Source organism: Prinia subflava, chromosome 5, assembly GCF_021018805.1.
Source record: "Prinia subflava isolate CZ2003 ecotype Zambia chromosome 5, Cam_Psub_1.2, whole genome shotgun sequence".
NCBI classification, from domain to species: domain Eukaryota; kingdom Metazoa; phylum Chordata; class Aves; order Passeriformes; family Cisticolidae; genus Prinia; species Prinia subflava.
Genome location: NC_086251.1, coordinates 716,305 through 733,392, shown reverse-complemented (window position 1 = coordinate 733,392; position 17,088 = coordinate 716,305). Strand labels below are relative to the sequence as shown.

Sequence of the window (17,088 nt, the reverse complement as noted above, 5' to 3'; positions counted from 1 at the left end):
GGGCTATAAGGAGTGGGAAATTCAAACGAGTCATAACCAAATCTAATTCTGGACTTTCTGGCAGAGACCGCCACAAACAATCATGAAAATCATATTGTCTTTTTACTATGTTTCTAAAACAAATAAGGTTTAATCCTAATCATAATTCTCCACATGCTGAACAAAAACAACAGGCTTCAAGCATAATATAGGATGTGCACTCTCTCTGACAACATAGTTAATGAGTGTAAATTAGGTTTCAGCCATTTTTGTCAGCTGCAAATTGATGGGTTTGGCTTACTGTAGGCTGTGATATAAAGAACAAACTGAGAATGATTCTCTTGCATCATCAGGTTTACACAACTCCAAAGCTCACCTGGAGAGCCTCCATTCTACCTTGAAGCTGAAATCTGTCTTCCAAATCCTGACAACGCTCTTCCAGAAAAAGTATTTGCTCCTGCAGTTGGTTTCTTTCCAATTCCAACTCTTCAACCACACTCCGTAAACCTACTCAGGTCAAAGAAGGAAAATTCTTTTAAGAGCAGTCTACCAAAATTCCTGAAGTCCAGAAATAGCTGCAGCTCTTTATTCAAAGTTCTCATCAGTGTTGGGCAAAAGCAAATCTCAACCATTCCCAGTGGAAATGCCTGAGGCACTACATCCTCCAAATTTAATTGGCACAAGTATCCCTTCAGTGTTGGAAAACCACAATAACATTGCAGAGCTCATGAACTCAGAGGAGCTGGCAGAAATATTCTAATATTGAGCCGCCACTATTGTGGCTCATCAAATAGCGTGGCTCATCTCACATGAGCCACAAGTTGATCAGGTGCTTGCAGGATCATCTCTTAAGTAATTATCAATAAACTGGTCTGGACTGACAATCTGCAAGTGAGCCCGTTCCATCTCAACAATAAAATGTATTTGTAATCTTTACCACTGATATAAAAACTTCGGCATTAAAAATTGAGAATTGTGTTTTTAAATCAAGCAGCAACGGAATGGAGTTCTGGTTTGCAACACAACTGTGATATAGACTGGAAACACGCTCACAGGAACAAGACTCATAAAACAACAAACTCTTAAAACAAACATGTGATCTTGCCACATGGGATATTGATGGGCTCCAAAGCTCATCCAGCTCCAGTGCTCAGCCATACTGATGCTCCACTTGTGAGCCACAACTAGGCAGTTCATCCAGCACGCACATGCTCGGAAACGAAAAGGAAGAAAACACAAGCCAAAAAAAATCCAACAGAGATTAGAGTGCACCACAAATGGGCTGTTAGCTGAATTTGGAAACAAAAATACACGAAATGCAGATGCTGTGTGCATGCTTCCATCAACTGTCTAGTCGCTGTCACACCTGCATTGGGTGAAGGGTACTCTGGCCACCAACCTCCCATGTTCTCTCCTTCAGCTGAGTCAGTGCTATCCAAGGTGACATTCAGCTCTTGGAAGCCTTGTTTGCCAGCGAAGGGGAATTCTTCCTACACACAAAACATGACAAGGAAGTTGAACTTAGAGGAGGAAGCAAGCAGGGGTAAGGTAATTCTTCTCCTAAAACCACAGTTTACACCAGAAATCCCAAAACTCAGCACTGGTTCAGGCACTTAAATGCAAATATGTGGGATGGCTGTGGCCTACAGTGGTCTGCCCAGCTTCCAGCGATTACTTCCAGAAATCCAAGTCTCCCACAGGTTTTTTAAGACACCTGCAAGCCTTTAAAAACACCCTCAGCTATCTGAGAAGCTCATGGACAACAATGTTTGGATATCTTAATTAGCACCCTGATTTCTAAAGTCAAGAGCTCTCTGAAGTATCAATTAACTAATTATGCTCTTCCAATGGTCTGTTAATGTGACTATGACATCCTAATTCTTGCAGAATTTTCATGCAAGGTACAGCACCATCTACCTGCAAGTCCCCTGAATTAAGTGGCACAAATTATTCAGTAAAGCTCCACCAGCAAAGAGACATGTAAAGATTTTACTGAAGCCAAAAATGGCCTTAACACATGAAGCACGCACATGGCTTCAGGCATGGGAATTACTCCAGAGAGAACCTTGTGGTTTTTCACTGGAAAGGAGTAAGAGGTGTGATGCCACTGGAATTTCTCACCTTCTGGCTATGTACAGGATCATTAAATTTATCTATGTTTTCAGTTCCAATCTATGCTCTCAAGCTCCTAATGTTTTAAAGACTAAAGTATGACATAAGCAACAGTACTTCACAGAGTTTTATTAACAGACAGGTAGAAATAAACTCACATCTCTTTGAACCCACCTGCAGCTTCCTGCTGGTCTGACTGCCTTTTCTTCTTGCCTGCTGCAGCCTGCCCATTCCTTGAACTGTGGCCAGTTCCTCCTCCAGCTCCTGCTGCCCTGAGACTATGTCTGGATCGGAGCAGCCAGGAAAGAACCAGTCATCCTCAATCAGTTTTGTGCCACAGGAAAAGCATTTACATTTATATCAGACACTACTACATGAAAAGAGACCAGGGACAGGGTGAAGTCCCTACAAATGACTGACAGGAACAGGATTAAAGATTAAAATCCACTGCGTTCACCTTCTGATTTCCCTCCAAAATTGCAATGTAGAACATGAAGTCTGAGTATCTCACTAAGAAGAAGCAAACTGAAGTCTGACTTCACTTCTTCATCAGCTCTAAAGGAAGACCTTATACAGGAGGGTGGAAAGGGTGAGGTTATACCATACTAAGAAGGAAAGCCAATCAATTAAAATGCCAAATTACACCTCAGTTCACTTTCCAGGTTCAAATATACCTGATTTGTATGATGAAAACCACAGCTTTTTCAGCTGATGCTTCTTTTCATCTCAACAATCACATTCATTTTTACAAAAACTTCAATTTCAGTATGAGCTCTAAAGCCAGATCATTTGAGGAAGTCACAAGCACGTGTTACACTGCAAACCTGCATCAAACCACCTTGTCATAAATTAGTAACATCAGTATCTTGAGGACAAATACAGAATCACTAGTAAATAAACACACTGAATAAACTGAGAATATGAAAGCTTAGGTATGCATCCTGCTCATTGTTAGAAATGATTTGTCATCTGAAGTGCATTCCCATCTGTTTTGTGATACGACAGAACACGAAGATCAGGAAACATTCCATGCAAAGCAGACACAACAGCACAGCCAGGGAAAGGGAGGGAAAGCAAAGGTGGCTCCATACTTTAATTGAAAGTTACATTGATTGGATAATTAATCGGAATAATAACCCACAGTTGTCCTCACAGCACACAAAACTCAAATTGATGTCAGTGCCTATGTGAGGTCAACAGCAGGAACTATTTGGAGACTCAGCCCTACAGGGAATACCCTGGCTTCATGTGAGTTGGCCAAGGATTACCTACACCACAGATTTCCTTAACTCACCATCCTGTAGCACCTGCTAGATTTAAATTCTTCCTGTAATATTTCAAAATGTCTTGTGTCCAGGGAAAAAAAAATAGCGGGGGAAAAAAGGTAAAGAAAAAAAACAATGATGCTTTTCAAGTAGGATTGATAAATTCAGTTATACTTCTGATTTCAATTGCACTTTGGCTTCTTGCACTGACAGTTCCGAAGTGTTTTAAACACCTTTGTGTATTCTCTAGATTTTGCACACATTTTTTATCATTATATGTAATTTTTTAAGGCTGTAAAATTAAATACCAAATTTTGATTACAGGCCTTAAACCTCTGTTTACAGGAGGTTTAAGGGGTTAAGGGGTTCAAAGAATGATATCTATTCCAGGTAAAAATTTAACCCCTCCTGACACTGTAATGTAGGAATCCAATATATTTAGGCTCCTAAGTACCTGATAATGAAAAAAACAATGAAACTACCATTGTCACAAGAATAACAGAAGTATAACAACTGGAACTTTAGAATGATTTAGCACACTCAGACAAGTGTTAAAATACTTCCAGTTAAACTGAGCACTGCTTTAACAATAATTAGTAAGTAAATATATTTTCTAATGTTTCACAGCAGCTTAGGAAGCTTTTCATTTGCAATTACCTAACATAAAAACCTGAGACACTTCCCAGAGCACCTTTTTTCTGATATGCACTGCATATAAACAAACTATGATGTATTTGCAGTTCCTTGAGTCACTACTGATGTTATATATTATTTAGATATGGCTTAAAATACTGGTAGCTAATAATATGCATGTAAAGTTCAGCAATTTAAGGAATATTATTTTTTTTTAAATATTACTGAATTTCAGTAGTACTAAGAATTAATTTGATTCTCAATCACAACCACTCGTGGCAAGCCAATAAATTTGTCTCCAGATACAACGTAAATATGGAGTCAGCTGTTACTGCAGTGAAGGAATGAAGATGATTGCATTAATATAAAAGAAGAAACAGGTATTGCAAGGCAGGAGAAACTCAAGTTAAAACCCAGCATTGCTAAAAACCACAAACCATCAATGGCCGACCTTGCAAGGTGCTGTTGGCAATTTTCTCCTCGAGAAGCAAGAGCAGGAGAAATCAGCAGCAGCACATTCCAAGGGGCCACTGCTGCAGGAACCTGCATGCACAAAACTGATGGGAAACTGTTCTCCCTGGCTGCCCAAATCGCAGTGGAGGGGAGGAGTGGAGGGGGAAGGGACGCTCAGGGCTCACCAGGTGGAACGGCAGGAAAAAAAAAGAAACAGAAAGGTCATGCTACTCCCAAGGGGAAAAAAAAAATGCAAAATTAAACCTGGACCGAGGCAGAGGAAATTTTACAAGTATTATTAATACTGCATGTGGCTCTGTGGCCAGCACAGATGAGCTAACAGGTAGATTTAATGGAGGGGTGTTATGCCCTCTCAATAAAGCATAAATCCTTCAAACAAAAAGAGAAATGATCCCTAAAACATTTCTGTGCTTACACACGGAGCTTTCAAATGGATCATGGAAGTGAGAAATAATTTAGTCACAGATTGAAAAGAGAAGACTCAAATTAACTAACTGGATTAATTATGATGGTAGGTCCTGTGCATTGAAATTTACCATAATTCCCCACACAGTTAACTGAGAGGACAAAAATCATAATTTAGTTCAGATGGCATGGAAAGAGCAGTAAAAGCTATCTAAAATTCAACCCGACTTTTATAAGTTTTAATAGAAGCCACTTCAGTTTCTCATCAGCTGATTAATTAATAATTCAGCAGGCTCTAAAACCAAATATTACTTGAAATGCTCTTTTCTGTAGGCAATTTGATATTTTTAACCACCTCCAAGCCACTGCCAGTGAGCATTATTCAGCTGGGCTATACAAGTGGCACTTACTAACAGATCACTAAATATCCTAAACAGAATTAATGAGAAATTTCCTACAGAGAAACTCCATGTCAGGTGGACATTTTGCTTAAGCACCACCTTGATTCCTCTAATTCAAACCAACACTACAGTTCCCCACACTTTCACCAGTTTTCTAGGCAGGCAGCTTTAATATTTCCATGGGGAACTACTTATCATTGATAAAATATGATTTTTAAATAATTTCTATCATTTATCATATGCAGGCAACAAGCCTTTCAAGCAGTCTTACAGAGCAGCAGCTCAAATGCCAAACAGAACAGCACATCTACTACAAATTATATAAAACAAGATGAATGCATGAAAAACAAACTCGAGGGAATAGGAAAAAGCAGAAATTGCAAATTCCAGCAATTTCACTGACTATACATACTTCAGGACTACAGAAACAAGTCATGGTGGTGTGCTATCAGTTCAGTCTGAAGCACAACAGACACAGATCCATCAAAACAGGATTGCTGTACTGGAAATGAAATAATTCACCTTCTCTCTCCTCCTCAATCTGAGCCATTCTCAGGGCCATGGCAGATTTCTCTTCTCGGACCTGATCCCGGGACTCCTCTGACTCCGGGACGTTTTCCTGCCATTCCAAGAGCTGACTCTGCAATTCATCCACGCTACCTGATTCGCTGGCCTAACAGGAGAAAGTCTGTGTTAAAATACATTTACCACACCCCTTGCAAATGTAAATACATTCTGAGTTGGCAAACCATCATAATTCACCATTTTACATAAACAAAAACCTGTGAAATTGGTAAGTGTAGACTGCAGATATCGTAGATTATGGGAAAAACAAATCCCACAACTTCATAAAATATTAAAACTATTTTGTCTACAAAGTAACAGCCACACTTTGATGACTCATGTTAAACGTAACTAAATAAACTGCAAACTGCTTGGAAAAATGTAATTTAAAGTGTGTGTGAAGTAGATAGCAGCCAGTCTTTTTGAGTAATATAAAACCTGTCATCTTGTTCTCCAACTGAACAGGCACTGACAATTCCATCTAGCAGTAAATTAATTCTCAGCTCCACAATCCAGCTGACACACTTTTCAAAGTCTAATTAGCACCATTAATCAATAACTCATGCAAATCAATTTTCAAGTCAACCTGTGAAGCTGCTCTCTTTGTAACTTGGTCAAGATCAGCCTGCAGCTTCCTCTGCTGCTCTTCATACAGCTCCAGCTTTTTCAGCAGCTCCTCTACAAAAACAGAAGAAATTTGGCTCATGAAGACACAAATAATTCACTTTTGTCTCTTTACTTTGGATCATCTGCAAAAGATTTTCGTTACCATTCTGAGTTTTGATTTCATGCAATGACTGCAGTTTTGACTGTAGTTCTTCATTTTCAACTTGTAATTCTGACACACGATTGCTTAAGGCAGATACATCATTGTTCTTTGAGGAAAACTGAAAGAAAACACAATTACAAGGGTTTCAAACAGCAAAATCACAGCAAGGTCCTTTTTCTTATTCTTTAGTAGTATCTAGAATAGCTGTTTTTCTAATATTTCAAGTGCAATACAGCAACTCATCTCTAACAAATTCACTCCTGAATGCTGCTAACACAATTTGTACTATGTCCTGTTTAAATTACATCTTGTATCAACACTTGATGTCCATTCCATCTTCATACTTAATTCATAAAGTAAACTATTTTAATGTTGCATTTACCCCACAGTTTACTTTCTCCCAATCAAATCTCCAAGCACAGTAGTTGGAGAAAGACACAGAGCCATGAACACAAAGCTACACATACATTTTTCAGTTCATCCTCCAGCTGTTTGATTCTTGATTTAGACCAAGCCTTCATTTTCAAAAACTTGGCTTCAGATTTGCTGGCCTCTTCTGTTTTCAATTTCACTTGGACTAAGAAACAAGAAGCAGGAATTATTTAAAACTGTAGAGAGGTTATTATTAATACAAAACTTGGGTGTAATTCCTTTAGCAACTGGAAGTTACACAAGACAACAGCATTTACAGAAAAACAAGAATTACAAACAGTGAGAAATTTATGGTTCATGTGATTATCTTGGTAATCCTCTAACCCTCATTATTATAGTACTTGATGACTTTAATTACTGTGGCAATAATAATCCATCAAATTTCATGCAGTTCTAATTGCAGTAGGTATTGGACTGCCTCAAAACACATACAAGGCTGGGGCAAAGAAACCCTTAATATTGTCAGTGACAACTGCTTAAATAGGATACCTTCCAAATCCTCCATCTTCTCTTTGGTTACAGATTCCAGATCTTTGATTTCTTTGGATTCACTCTGGCCACCAGCACTCAACTCTGCCACCTGTTTCTGCAGCTGAAGCAGGGCCTGGTCCTTCTCTTGCAGCTCAGTTTCATGTTTCTCCTGAATTTCATGCAGTTCAGCATTGTGTTTCGCCTTCACTTTTGTCATTTCAAGCTCGTGTTTCTCCATCATGTCTTTTAATTGAGCTCTCATTACATGTTTCTCAGCATCCAGTTTAGACTGGAGGTTTTCTTTTTCAGACAGAAGACGTTTCAGGTTTTCATTAATCTCCTGTTCAAAAAATCACAAAAAATATTACAATTTAAAATTTAATGCAAAGTATTTTTCTTACCACTGTCAAACATCATACTTTAACTCCTACTTGTGGCATTTCTTACTTTCAATTGCTGGTCCTTGGCATCCAGCTCTTTTTGCAAGACATCAATCACCTGTGTCCTTCCCAGCATGACTTCTTCCTTTTCATGGAGCTTCTGTTTCAGAGCCTTCAGTAGCTGCCAAAAATAAAAAGTTAAATCATCAAGCAACCTATAAAAGACTTATTTTTATTCTCCCAACCAGACACTTGAACTGTGTCACAGAATTCAGTAATTACATGATTCTCAACTCAGGCTGTTGAGTTTCCAGAGCAACGTACCTGTTCTAGGTCAGCACTTGCATCAGATTTAGCAGCTAATCTAAAAAGCTCCTGCTCATGCTTTTCCCTCTGTGCTTCCAGCTCCCTCTCCTTTTCCTGGATAATATTTTGAAACAAACGTATCTAAAAACACAAAGAAAATAAATATGAAACCAGTCCACAAACTATAGTAAAACCACGCTGAACTGTCTAACTAAAAGTACAGCAAGATAATGGATTTCAAATTAAGTCTGAATTTGGCTTTTAGTAACATTAAATACACTGATTAGTCACTTGTGTTCATTCCTAACAAATTTCTATCAACTAAGCCCACATGGCAGTCTCCTCCTCAAACACCTGTATTCTCCTTCCAGTGTGGTTTGTAGCTCCCTTACCATTTTCCTAAGAGCTGGATATAACCTTTGGAATGCTGCATTTACTTACATTTTCCACGTACGTAGCTTCTTTTCCTTGGAAGTGTTCTCTTTCCTTGTTTTGACTGTTTTTCAGACTCTCAATCTGCTCCTGGAACAAGCTGCATTTTTCTTCACTGTCTCCCACCTTCTTGGTGAGGTTCTGCACCAGGATCTCCATGCTCTGCAGTGAGGACTCCTTAGCTGCCAGCTGGTTCTTTACAATGCAAACCAAAAGAAAATTAGCAGAAAAATGACACAGCAATCATTAAACCTTTCCCTGGTAAGGACAAAATAAGTAAATACATACAAATGAAGATAGTAAAGAATTTTTATTCACATGAATTAATCATGTTTCAGAGAGGGACTGACTACGTAACACATCAGGATTCATCGGTTCTTTAAAAATTCCTGAGAGATTTTATAACTGAGCTGCTGCCATACCTTCAGTTCCTCACTGGGCAGGAACATTTCCTTGGCAGCATCACTGGACCCACAGGCCACCTGCAAATCCCTGATGTAAGCATCCCTCTCAGCCAGCCTCTTCTCCTTCTCTGCCAGCATGGCATCCATGTCAGCCCCGCGGCCGCGCTGCGCCTCCAGCTCCGCGTCCTGAGGGTGAAAAGGCACAATTTTCTGGCCTGTGCCTCCTTCTCCAGCACACAAGGATGGTTTGCATCATACCTATGTTAGAGGACTCCAAAAATGACCATCAGATGTGGAACTGGCTCTGTCTGAAGTGCAATCTTTATTTACTGGACCTTTCTGTCTCAAACTCTGTAGCATTCCCATTCCTGCCACCATCCCCAGGGAAGCCATGGCCACAAAACACCACACCATGGAATCAGCTCTTGTCTACCTTTATTCCTGTTATGACCTATCCTTTCAATGAGGAAAACTGAAGCAAACCAGTATTTTGTTCAAAATGCAAGATTTAAAACAGCATTGACCCACACAGTTCATTCTTGTGTATCCTACTCCATTCCTGCAGGACTCCCTGCTCACTGAGGGCACAGTGACAGAATTCCCACTGCCCTTGCTGAGGCTGTAACCTTACAATTCCTCAACAAAACTCCCAGAAGGGCTGTTCAGCAGCACAGAATTCAATATGTATTTAAATAAACATATTCAAACATAATCCTACACCACAAAGGTGAAAATCACATCACAGAAAACACCACCTTCTTCTGTAACTCTTCATTTTTCTGTGTGATCTGGGATTCCAGCTCCTCAATTCTCCTTCTCAGCATTAATATTTTCCCTCGGTTTGCTGCAGCATTTTCCTGGTCTCCATCCTTGGATGCCTACAAAAACAGGAAGGTTTGCATTCCATGAACAGGTAACTCCTGGATTCTGTACCTCTCCTCAGTCTGACAATATTGGTGAAAAAAGCAGACTTCACTCATAGACTGGGTTTCAGTTCTCTTTTATATTTCATGTTCCATGTAGAAGTTGGCACAGAATTTGCACCAAGCTTATAAAAGTCTTTGTATTTTAACTATTCATGATAATTACAGCTAAAAAGTGGACTGGAATGTGCAGCAAGGAGATTCACTTCCTCTGGCAATCAAAACTCAAATAATCTGGCAAGTGTAGCCCATACACATCAGAGGGAAAACAGGACTATTGGGAGAAAAAAGGTAAATTCAACCACTCCTAATCATGTTTTTAATCACAATTTCCACAGTTGTAATTGCTGTTTTACAGAAATTATCTGCCACTACAAGAAATCAAGTGCAATTGCTAAACATGTTTTGTTAAGATAAAAAGATAAGAATAAATAGTTACTGCACATTTTTGAGGAATACTGGGCACTGCAACAAACTGATTGTTACCATTCCCTTCTGGCACAGCTTTAAAATACAAATCCCCCTGAAAAGCTAAATCCTCCCTGAAGTTATTTTAGAAGCTGTATGAAGTCCTACTCTGAAGAAATACAAGTCTACTTGCACAACTGTGTTACTACAAACAGATCTGAGATTTTTTTTGTTAACAATAAAACACCTGTCACTTCCCAACACCTAATTTACACTTTGCTAAAAAGGACAGATTTATATTTCCTAAGGAACAAGACAGGTTTTGTTTTCATTTCTTCTCCAAACGTTATCTGCCTGATTCACCTGTGTCAAACCTTCGAGCTGCTAACAGGATGGAGTGAGAAATAGTTACTAAAACAATTTGAAAGGAAAGTGCAATTTTTTGAAAGTCTATTAAAAAATAAAAGAACTAAACAGAAACACAGATAAACTGACAGCACCCATTCAGTCCACCCTGACTCAGCTCAAAATTTGAATTTCCCCATTGAGTCCATGTTGGAAAACAGCCTAAAGCACCCCAGAAATTGCATCTGCTTTCAAATGTGAGAACACCTTACCTTTTTTGGTTCTGCTTTGGTCTCTAAGCCTCCTGCCACTGGTAACTGCTTCTTCAGTTCTTCCAGCTGTGAGGTTAATGATGCAACCTTGGCTTTGTTCTGCAGCTTCAGCTTGGAAAGTTTGGCATCAGCAGATTCCTTCTCCTCCTACAAACATCAAAGTCATGATGGACTAAATTAGCTACACGAACAACTGCCTGCTTCAATTCTTACGTTAAAAAAAATTAGGGAGAGAGAGAGAAATCTGAAGTGATTAACAAAAAATATCTTCCCTGAAGAGACTTGACAATTTCTCCTTTTCATTATTTAAATTTTCCTTATTTAAGCTTTCTGCACGTGACGATTACTACTGTATAGAATTCAAAACCTTATGATATAAATTTCCCTGTTTTTTTCATAGCAATACAAATTCCAGGCTTGATTTTCCAACTAGTAGAATGAATTCTTTTTTTTCATTAAAAATACAAAAAGACAGACACCTTCATGATAAAAGCTTCTTTCATTTTGTTTAAGAGGACTTGATATACAGTGAGTTTTGAAACGTGCAGTATTTTAACATTTGGCTGTTCACATCCACAGATAAAAAGGGTAGAAAAACGTCTCATAGGAAGAGATCAACCTTACGATTTTTTTGAAGAAGAGTAACAAGCCCAAAAAAAGCCTTCAAGGTATTAGATACAAATTCCTCCCAGTTCAATCCTGGAACAGAACACATGCTGGGAACAAGCAGCAGTGTCCAGACCCCAGAACAGCAACTTGTGACCATCCTAGAGCTGCTGTAACAGACCAGAAGCTTGTAAAACACCACAAAAAGGACTGAAGGGAGATGTTAAACAACGGTTTTGACACAAACACACACACAGTACCTTTAACTGCAGATCTTTGCTGCGGAGCTCAGCATCCTTCTCCCTGACAAGCTCCTTGAGCTGTGCCAGCAGCTGCTCGGTGCTCGTCAGCTGCTCCGTCAGATCCGTCACCGCCGCGCCTCCCACGATCCCGGAGCCCGCAGCCTGCGGAGATCCAAGGAATATTCAGCTGGGGAGGGAGATCCAGGGGGCTTCCAGCAAGCCAAAAGGGGCACACAGCACTGCTCCTCAAATGCCTGCCCTTGGGGTCTCAGCTCATTACAACAGCCAGCAAATGCCAGGTGGAATTCTAAACCTTAGGAACTGCTTTAGCAATGTTGGTTTGGAATACAGCAAAAGCATCCAGGTGTTCTGGGTACGAACACAGCAACTTCCTCACTCCCTGGATCTGTGCTGTGACAGCCAGCAGTGCTGCTGAATAAAATAAATACCCATTAAACATTGATATTGAAGCTACTGTGCCCAAAGGTACCCCGGGGATGGAGCTTATGTAACTCCTACAGATGTTTCCTTAAGGCAGGATCAGCGGAGTGAGGACGAGCACAGCAGCTGGGGCAGGCATGAGAGATTAAATATCAGGGAGAGAAGAAACAAGGACACAACATGATTTTTAGAGCCCTAAAACTGTCATGGTGAAACTAATCAAACAACTGCTTTATAAAAGAGAAAATATATATGGTTGGTGTATGAAAAATGGAAGATTCTCTGTGTCAAGAGAGTCTTAGAAAGATATTAATAGTAATTCAGTACTTACTGTTGTTTGGGAAGGAGAATCATCTCCACTACCCCATTTCCACATAATTCCACGATGGCTAAGGAAACATAAATGAAATAATTCCACAGTAAGTGCCAGGGACTCAAATAACTGTAATTAATGCATACTTCTCTGTATCTTGACAGTGATTTGTTCAGTCCAGACAGCATCTCTCATCTCCACTACACCACCAGTTGTTGAGGAATAACACTTCTCATTATGTACAAAATACGCAAAGCATGCCTCTTCTAAAACTGCCAGTACTTCCAAAATACCAATACTTCCAAAAATAATCCAGAGAGGTCTGTAAAGAGTAAATACCACGGAGTATTATTCAGCACAGCTGCCTCTCCAACATATAAATAGAAGACACAAACCACGTACAGTTTGCTAATATTTAACCTGACCCTAAACACTGCAGGAAAACAGGGATCACATCAACGCAGATTTCTAAAAAGATCACACATCAAGGCTAAAACCATTCAATAACACCAAACTGCTGGAATTGCTGGGACTGCTGCTTATCTGAAAAGTACAACCAGCCCTGCACCTGCTCAGTAATTGTCACCCTCAACCAGCAACACCCAGAAGGAAAACCACGTGTCCTTCCCATTCTGTATTACAGCCTTCTGAACTGCACATCCCCAGCCCAGGCCTGAATTTGGAAAGCAGTTTATAGCCAGCACACAGCTTATCTTGGAAAGAATGCAGCCTGAGAGCAGAGGCTGCTTTTACAGCAGTTCATCTCTTCAAAGCTCAACCCAGCAATCACAGACTGCAACCTATGGCCCACATCACCTACAAAACCAGACTGGATCCTCCTGAGGCTCTTTACTGGCACTAAAATCAGCAAACAAGCCATGGGTGTGGGGATGGGAACTGCTGAGCCTGTAAATAAACCCTCCTGTTCCCAGTGGAAAGCTCACTCCAGACACACCAAAGGGTTACCCAGGTCCAAAGAGGCCAGAATGACTCACTGGATGGAACATTTGGTGGGGCATTTGTAAATATTTCAGCTCATTCCCAGCTCTGACTGACACAATCATTTTGCTGGTCTCACCTGCCAGTGTTCCTACCTGAATACCTCAGCTGCTCCCTCCTGGTGTTTTCTTATTTACATCACTGACAAGTTTTACAAATCAAGCTGGGAAACAAAACTGATCAGGCTTTTCCTACCCGGCATGAAATCAACCAAGGATGGGCTTTGCTTTTTTTGGGGGGTACATACAGAGGGTTAAAGCTGCGATCCCTCAGCTCTTGATCTTCCACAACTTCCATGAGACACAACAGACGCCACTTAATTTCATTAAACAACTTTCTCCTAATGCTCACAGTACACCTGAGGTTTCAGCTCTGATCACAACAGGATGTCACCAAAAAAGAAAAGCCCCAGTGGCAGCTTTGCCTTCCTAACTCATTCCCTACCAGCTGCAGCCAAATCCAGCTAAAAGAAAACCCTAATCATGTATTATTCATCTGGGCATTTTCCAGCCTCCTCAGCCCCTGAGTCAGAGCACAGGGCCCGGCCAAAGGGGCACGGGACAGATTTGGGCAGCAGCTCCCTCCAGCTCTCCCTGCTGAGGAAGGTGATGGCAGCCCCCTCCCTCCTGTCTGCCACAGGCCTACAGCAGAAAAACAAACTGTGGCAACCCAGCCAAGCCTAATATTGTTTTAAAGCCATTCCCCGAAAGGATTTGGTGTTGGAAACACACCCACGGAAAGAAAACCATTTTTAAAATTACTTTCTCCTAGTAGCTGCACACTTTTGCTTTTGCCCACCACGATGCTGGTTCTTCTGCTGAACAAACTAAATTTGTTTTTGAAAGATCTGTGGCATATATGAAGTAAAAGCTCCTGGACAAAACCTTGGCCAAAATCTGCGTGGACATACAACACACACTGGAGCAGTGTTAACTAAACCACACACATCCTGTAAAAATACACTGAGACATTCAAATGGCTACTACTTGCACCTGTTATAAACACCATCTCTCAGTCACACTGACCACATTTCAATATTAATATGAATTGTGACTTTCCATAATAAATATATTATGTATCAGTATATATATAATACAAGGAAAGCATTATTTTGTGACAGTGACCCAACGCAGAGACAGCCCATCAGAGCAGTGCAGGTGCATGAGGGGCGTAGAGAACTCCAGTGGGTCATTTCCACCCTCTCCCACATTTCCAGCCCCTCCTGCCCGGCTCCATCGGCGCCCGGCAATGGGGGCGCCCGGCAATGGGGGCGCCCGACCCCCCCACCTCTCCCCCTCAGGGGCTCCGCGGGGCGGGCTCGCACCGCCCGAGGCCCGGGCGGGCCTGCCGGCGGAGGGCAGGGGTTGTGCCGCGGCCGCGATGCCCGCACTCACCTGCGGGGCAGCGGAGGGGCGGCCGCGGCCCCGAGCCCGCCGAGCCCCCTCAGCCCCGACGCGGCCCCGTCGCCGCCGCCTCTGCGGCCCCGCAGCCTCGGCCGCGCCCGCCGCGAGCGGCTCCGCCCCCCGCCGCAGCGCCCCCTGGCGGCGCGGAGGACCGCCCGCCCTCACACGGAGCCCGGAGAGCTCCCGTATTCCCAAAGTTTGTTCCCATTTTCCCATTTTTCAGGGACCCGCAAGCCAGATGTACATCTCCCTACAAATCACCACGTGTTTATTAACTGCTCACCGCTGCCAGCGCCTCACCGCCGCCCTCACAGGAGAGAATTTCTTCCCAATATCTACTCCAAATTCACCTTCCCTCAATTTAAAGCCATTAAAGGCCTTCATTCCAGGTTACTCTCCTCTAGCTTGCTTTATACATGAGCAATGCCAAAGTCGCCAGTAAAATTCCACCACCTCAGTACATTGCAGTGTATAATATAATTGAGAGATATTTAGAAATAAAACACTTTCAATACTAGAAAAACTGGCTGCTGTATTGTTAGGAAAGGGAATTTTCATAACAATAGCTGTATTGATCTCACTTTCAGGGAGAGGAATGGACTCACAGAGATTCAGACACATCAAACTCTCTTCCAGCTGGAGGAACACCGCTGTAGTTAAATGCATTTAATATTTATATAATAGTGGCATGCAGATATCCCAGTTAGTACAACAACAAGTTACTTCACGTGCAGCTCTCTGCCGGGACAATCCTGTCATCTTAGCAATCCTTTTCACAAAATAAAGCTGCTCGCCGGTCAGCCTCCCCATTCCTCTCACACCAAAAAGCAGTGGGAGGAAATTGCTTGCTCTGCCTGTCTGCTTTTCCTCGTGCATCTGCTTCTTTTCACAATTTCCTGCATCCTGAAATAACGTGGAGACATCCCACCTCATCTTTATGAGGGATGGGAGAACTAGAGAAAGATTTCAAACAGGATAAAAGCCAAATTCTTCTCAACCAGGTGTATCAGCCCCACATTCCCACTAGTCCCAGGAGGCTTCCAAGCTCTCCCCATGCCCAAGGTAAAGTCAAAGGACACCTGGTCACCAACATGAGGACTTGAAATAGGAATTAATGGTAAAAACAGGTCACAAGAATGAATTCCTGCTGTTGCTGAAGCTTCCATTTGTTACTTTCTCCTTCTTGTTCCTATATAACTTGTGTGTCCCCCACCGCCAAAAAAAGAGACTGCTGGTTATGACAGCAACTGAGAATCAGATGTGGGAAATATTCTTAGATCATCAGATGACCATTAGTACCTAAATGATGTGTAGTCGCATAAAAAGCACACTCAAAGCATGAGGATGAGGTTGTGAAATTCCTTTGCAGAGGAATTGGGAGTACTGGCGGGCTCAGAGTTGAACAAATTTTAATATTTTAATATTTGAACTAAAGTTTTAATACCTCTCTTGGTTTTAATGGTCCTCTTTGTGGACTGGCCAGCAAATCCGGGCATAACACAGCAGCAGCAGGGGGAGAAATGGCAAAGTTCGAGGAGCAGTCACTGTTCAACAAACTGCAGGAGAGGGTTCAGCAGTCAGCACAGGCAGACTGAGAAAATGCAAACATCACAGGAATTAAATCATGTTCTGGTTGATCTTTACACAAAAAGAATGTAACACATTTAAAACACAAGGCCTCATTGCTTGGGCTGCTTTTAGAGGAGAAACAAAAAAGTACGATAATTGAGACAAAGTGTTCAAGGCTATCAAAAAAGAAATAGTAAAAATGATTGCTTGAAGATGAGACACACGAAATACAGAGCTTCTCTTTGCACTTATCAAAAAAGGAGAATATTTTGTATATGCAGGCCATACAGCAGTGAAACAAGCTTAAAAGTATCACTATCAAAAAAGAGATATTGACAATATAAGAGAAAAAATGCTGCCATCAAGATGATTTAAGCATAAGGAATCTATCACCTTGCCCAACAAAAGATACCTCTCTGCTACAAACCTTCCCCCAATTTATCCTGAGTCACTGCTTTAATACTTGTTCACCTGAAATGAGCCTGAGTTTAACAAATGGTGCTGCAGCAATGAAGAAAGTCATTGTGCAGAAAATTGCTC

At 41.4% G+C, this 17,088-nt stretch overlaps 1 protein-coding gene across 3 annotated transcripts in view; it reads right to left on the bottom strand.

Annotated features, from left to right (window-relative positions):
• LOC134550740 (golgin subfamily B member 1-like) overlaps positions 1–15,086 on the bottom strand; it is a 33,851-nt gene extending 18,765 nt beyond the window's left edge. For 2 of the 3 annotated variants that reach the window (XM_063397509.1, XM_063397511.1), the window contains exons 1-17: positions 14,971–15,086; positions 12,596–12,653; positions 11,842–11,985; positions 10,976–11,122; positions 9,783–9,905; positions 9,046–9,213; positions 8,633–8,818; positions 8,210–8,332; positions 7,953–8,066; positions 7,524–7,845; positions 7,070–7,179; positions 6,603–6,720; positions 6,420–6,511; positions 5,792–5,942; positions 2,266–2,375; positions 1,346–1,469; positions 356–486 (exon numbers count right to left, since the gene is read on the bottom strand). In XM_063397509.1, the coding sequence (XP_063253579.1) occupies positions 356–486; positions 1,346–1,469; positions 2,266–2,375; positions 5,792–5,942; positions 6,420–6,511; positions 6,603–6,720; positions 7,070–7,179; positions 7,524–7,845; positions 7,953–8,066; positions 8,210–8,332; positions 8,633–8,818; positions 9,046–9,213; positions 9,783–9,905; positions 10,976–11,122; positions 11,842–11,985; positions 12,596–12,640 (2,208 nt within the window). In that variant the 5' untranslated portion in view covers positions 12,641–12,653; positions 14,971–15,086. The remainder of the gene's footprint in view (positions 1–355; positions 487–1,345; positions 1,470–2,265; positions 2,376–5,791; positions 5,943–6,419; positions 6,512–6,602; positions 6,721–7,069; positions 7,180–7,523; positions 7,846–7,952; positions 8,067–8,209; positions 8,333–8,632; positions 8,819–9,045; positions 9,214–9,782; positions 9,906–10,975; positions 11,123–11,841; positions 11,986–12,595; positions 12,654–14,970) is intronic. The other variant, XM_063397510.1, reaches the window with a different exon arrangement.
• Between the last annotated feature and the right edge of the window lie 2,002 nt (positions 15,087–17,088).